The 5094-nt window shown below is 53.7% G+C and overlaps 1 protein-coding gene and 1 long non-coding RNA gene across 2 annotated transcripts; one reads left to right on the top strand and one right to left on the bottom strand.

The window, feature by feature from the left end:
- Nucleotides 1-81: 81 nt before the first annotated feature.
- WDR83OS (WD repeat domain 83 opposite strand) lies at nt 82-3363 on the top strand. The gene is made up of 4 exons (XM_067560494.1): nt 82-213; nt 1345-1450; nt 2307-2404; nt 3145-3363. Exons 1-4 carry the CDS (start codon nt 164-166, stop codon nt 3209-3211), a joined length of 321 nt encoding a protein of 106 aa, XP_067416595.1. The 5' UTR covers nt 82-163; the 3' UTR covers nt 3212-3363.
- LOC137161334 (uncharacterized) lies at nt 2286-4537 on the bottom strand. The gene is made up of 3 exons (XR_010922063.1): nt 4442-4537; nt 3436-3651; nt 2286-3261 (listed from the first exon to the last, which is right to left on the bottom strand). It is a non-coding gene; the product is annotated as an uncharacterized lncRNA (long non-coding RNA).
- Between the last annotated feature and the right edge of the window lie 557 nt (nt 4538-5094).

Below are 5094 nucleotides of genomic sequence, written 5' to 3' on the forward strand. Positions count from 1 at the left end.
GGGACCAGCTGGTGGGTTTCGTTCCCTGCCCCGCCTCATTCCCTGCCCTCCGCGGGGCGAGGCCCGGCCCGGGTCGGTCTGTCAGGGGCGGGGCTTACCCGGAACCATCGCTCCAGGCCGCTGCACGGGGTGTTACACCAATCCGCGCCCCCGTGCGACCCCAATGTCCAGCAACAGCATGGCCGACCCCCGCCGGCCCAACAAGGTGCTGAGGTGAGCGGCTGGGGCGGGGGTAGTGGGGCTTGTAGGGCCACATGGCCTAAGACCAGTTTGGGGTCCCTGAGGGGCCATGGCGCTGCCCCATAGGTAACCACCAGCGCCTGTCTCTGGGGGGTGAGTGGTTGCTGTGGGGGTCGTATGTGGTGGGGTTGCCCAGTAGGACCCCTGGGGGTGAGTGGAGTCTGGACCCTTATGGGGAGCGTGCTTTACTGGGGACAATCTTCGGGCGGAGAGGAGGGAAGGGGAGATACTGGCGCCTCCCACCCGTTATTCTTGTTCCCTGCTCTTGCCAGGTAACCAAGCAGAGACCTGCCAACTCATTTCCCACAGCTGGGCCAAGAACAGTCCTCCTATGGTACTGACTTTAGGCCCCTCTCTACTTGCATTAGACCTGGTCATGGAAGGTGAAGGCTCAGTATCTCATTCCCTGGTCCCGCTCAGATGCACAGGCCTGGGTTGGGATATGAACCAGTGCCCCAGATCAGTGGCTCTCAACCTTTCCAGATGACTGTACCCCTTTCCGGAGTCTGATTTGTCTTGTGTTCCCCCAAGTTTCATTTCTCTTAAAAAGTACTTGCTTATAAAATCAAACATACACACACAGAAGTGTCACAGCACACACACGCGTGTCACAGCACACTATTACTGAAAAATTGCTTACTTTCTCACTTTTATTTTCTCATTTTACATTTCAGTGGCTAATATATAGAGCAGTATAAACAAGTCATTGTCTGTATGAAATTTTAGTTTGTACTGACTTTGCGAGTGGCTTTTATGTAGCCTATTGTAAAACTAGACAAATAGCTACATGAGTTGACATACCCCCTGGAAGACCTCTGCGTATTCCCAGGGGTACACATACCCCTGGTTGAGAACCACTGCCCTAGATGAGAAAAACCCTGTGTCTGATTCTTCAACCCCACCCAGAGCCACCCGATCTGCCTGAGCTAGGGCTGGATTGATGCCAGTGACCTGGAGATGAAAGGCCCCTTATCCCATTCCCCACCCCACAGATCCCTCTTTATCTCAACGTTATCTAAAGGAGAAGAGGGCTAATAGTTTCCAAGCATGAGTTGACACTCCCTCCTCTCTCTTCTAACATACTATTGCACGCTTGCTTTGTAGGTACAAGCCTCCGTCTACAGAGAACAATCCCACGCTGGAAGATCCCACTCCAGATTACATGAACCTGTTGGGGATGATTTTCAGCATGTGTGGCTTAATGCTTAAGGTGAGCGGGGAAGGAATGAACCTTAGATCTTCCGTGGGTAAGATGCCTTCTAGGGCAAAGCAAGCGTGAAATGCATCCTCTTTATTATAAAGAACATCTGAGCAGCTGACAGGATGTTGTAGCACTTCATAGCCTCCCAGTGCCTGTTCCCTCAACCACCCAGCTGCTCTTTCACAGAATCATAGAAATAGAGGGGAGGAAGGGACCTCAAGAGATCACCTAGGGCAGCGGTTCTCAAACTCTTTAAATGGAGCCCCCCTGTGGACTTTTGTGTAACAACTGCACCCCCCAAATCTCCCCACTTTTAGGAAAAAAACAGGGCCTACATACCATAGGTGGAGTTTGTCTACTTAATTTTGGGGGGCAAGGGATAGCAGCAGCTCCCCCACAGCTCTGGAGCCCGATGTGACCCACCAGAGAAAATGGCAGCGGGGAATCGCACCTCATCGTCAGAATTATTCTCGGGCAGCAGCATGGACACAGTCGCTGCCTCCGGGAGCTTGCAGAGCGTCTAGTGTGTAGTGAGTAGAAAAGGGAACTGGAAGACAAGACTCTTGTACTCTCTTCCTGGCTAGAGGAGGGAGTGTGGCCTAATGGTTAAATCAGGGGACTGGGAGCCAGGACTCCAGGGTCCTGTTCCCAGATCTGTTACTGAGCCGCTGTGTGACTTTGGGCGAGTCAGTGAAGTGGTACTGTTACTAACTAACTTCACAAGGGAGCAGGGATTGTGATCTTTGTTCAATTAATGTTTTAAAGTGTTCTGAGGCTTGACCAGTATTATTAGGTATTGGAGATCCTGAGAGATCTTGTAAGTGCCCACTTTGAGGCTCTCAAATTAGTTCCTCTGTGTTTCTAGCTGAAGTGGTGTGCTTGGATTGCTGTCTATTGCTCCTTCATTAGTTTTGCCAACTCCAGAAGCTCAGAAGACACCAAACAGATGATGAGCAGCTTCATGTGAGTCAATATCTTCAACTGTCTTATTCACTGACCACATGAATCAAAGATGCATGTCCAAATGTGCCTACCTGCCTGTATCGTGGTTAGAGCAGAGGAGTGGAAGCCAGAACTATGCTCAACTCTGCCACTAATGCTGCATGATTTTGTATTGAGACACTTTCCTCCCTCAGTTTCCCCATCTGTTAAATGAGGGATAAAATGGTGTTGGTAATTTGTATGGAGCACTCTTCACCATAGTCAGCAATGAACCAGTGCCCCAATATGTTGCTTTGGTGGTAGAGGGCTGGTCTGTTCGAGGTGCCATGGTTTAAATTACATGTAAAACCAAGGTCTCATTCATTCTCAGACATTAAATTCCATGGCATCTTTTCCTAAGATGAGCTGTGAACCCATGTCCTGATCAAATCCCAGCTCTGGAACCTATGGTCTGTTTCATCCTCAGTTGGATGAAAAATTATTCACCTCCTTTCAAAAACCGGTGCAGTGCTTGAGGTTAAGCAGCTGCTGCTTCCCATCCTAGAGGTGGGATTAGTGTGTGGGTGAGCAATCCCTGCATGCATAGTTGCAAAACAAAGTCCTTTGGAATCCCTGGGAATTGTCCACCAACATGCCAGTGCCGTACAAGACCCAGACATAAAGACGGATGGGATGAAAGCGGATATTGTGATAATAAAGGAAAACTTACGGCTGGTTGCTTTTTAAAATTATTTCCTTCTTCTTTTTCCTTCTGGATTCAGGTTGTCTATTTCTGCTGTGGTGATGTCTTATCTACAGAACCCCCAACCCATGTCCCCTCCTTGGTGAAAATATTACAGCTCGTTGCACAGCTCCTTCTTGCCAGTTCCAGAGAGACACTGTCAGGAGAGAGGGAGGATTCACACGCTATAACAATCTGTTTGTAAGAGCAATATGTTCTAACACTCAGCTATCAAAATAAATGGGTTGTTGCTGTAGGACCTTTGGTGTGCACATAGACTGGTGCCTTTCATCTCTTGGTCACCAGCTCGGGAGTGGCTGAAAGTACTCACCATCTAACTGATATTTTGTGGGTCTCAGTCCGGTTTCCAAGGATCTGCATTGTAAAAATAATTCACCGTGCTTGGCACGAACTGACTTGTTGGCAATAAAGAAGCCAAATGTCGGCTGGGCCACAGAGATTCTCTCTGCTGGGTGGGGTCTTCATCCGTCGGGAGGACAGCGTACGGGGGAAGCGTAGGCCCGCCACTGCCCATGCTGCATCTGTTCTGTGGACAGAGGATTTCGTCTCAGAAGTTTGTTCAGTCAGCCCCTTTTCACCCGCACTAGATCAACACACAGTTTAGCTTCGGGCCCGCAGGGTGCCGCTGGCTGCAGCTCATCTCGGAGGCCAGCAGTGCCAGGCTGAGGGCTCGAGCCTCGAACATGCCAGTGGGAAGCCCCAAAAATGGCTGCGGCTTCAGATTCAGCACAGCCGGCATGTGGATGGGGGAGAGGGTGCGGGGGTGGGGTGTAAACCTCACCCCAGCCCGGGGGGGCTCCTGGTTCCAGCGTAAAGCACAGCTGGCTCCCACCCCAGCCTCAGCTCCCTGGGGGAGATTCACTCCAGGCCAGTGCCCATTGAGGGTGGGGGCCCCCGCACTCGCTCACAGGAGGCATCCCCGTGGGACGGGTCCCCTGGGAGCTGGTCGCTCCAGCTCTCCTCACTCCCTGGCTTCAGGGTTGCTGGCAATGGGGGACCCGGGCTGGGGATGGCACCTGCAAGAGGCGAGCTGGAGAAGGGGGTTCTGTGGGAGCTATGGGAGGGGTACATGGCTGGGGGGAAGTGGGGGAGGGGGCTTGTGGGGCCCAGCAGGGTGTTTGAGAATGTCAGGGGGGTTGTGGGGGCTGCTGGTGGTGCCCAAGGTGGGGAGGGGGGCTGGGGTCAGTTGTGGGGGCTGGGGTCAGTTGTGGGGGGCTAGCAGCAGCTGTGGGCTTTGGGGGGGAATGGTGGGGGGGAAGGGCAGTGGGAGGGGGCTGAGGGGAGCCTGGGGTCAGTTCTGGCCCATTCAGGCTGACCTGAGGGGCGGGTCGGGGTCCCCCAGACACAGGGCTCTGGGCTGGACACAATGGGGCTGGCGGTGTGAGGGGAGGCCAGGCCACGTCTGTCTGAGGAGAAAGAGCGCGGCCACTCGCGTAGCAAAAAATCGACGCCTTATTGGATGAGTTCCCCGCCCATCTTCCGCGCTCCACCAATCAGAGCCCAGCGCGGGCTCATGGACGGCGGGAACCGGCCTCAGTTTAACAACGGGGTTGGCTCTTGCAGGCAGGCTGCCTGCGCGTGTGAGAGGCGGTTTCAAGCGTCCCCAGCTAGTCTATTGGTCTCTGGAACAAGAGGCGGGGCTTGTGAGAGCCTAGGCCTCTGCTCCGCTTCCTACCTGCAAACTGATAGGTGGCCGGATCTGTCAATTACAATCGTTCCTTTTCCCTCGCTCCCTCCCTCCACCATGGCTCCGCCCTGTCCCCGTCAGCCAATCAGCGCGTCCCTTGTTTGCATTGCGGCTTCCCCCCACGTTGGAATGGAGGCAGTTGCCCCGCCCACTCTCTGCGGATTGGCTCCGGAGTGGGGGGGCGTGGCTAGAAGTAGGGGGGAATTCCCAGAGAGTCACGTGAAGGCTTGGTCACATGATAGTAGCGCTCGCTCGCTCCCTGGCTGCAGTGCCGGACCTGGA

This window comes from Emydura macquarii, unplaced genomic scaffold (assembly GCF_026122565.2).
Source record: "Emydura macquarii macquarii isolate MOO-44397 ecotype Brisbane River unplaced genomic scaffold, CSIRO-AGI_Emac_v2 contig_2292, whole genome shotgun sequence".
NCBI classification, from domain to species: Eukaryota; Metazoa; Chordata; order Testudines; family Chelidae; genus Emydura; species Emydura macquarii.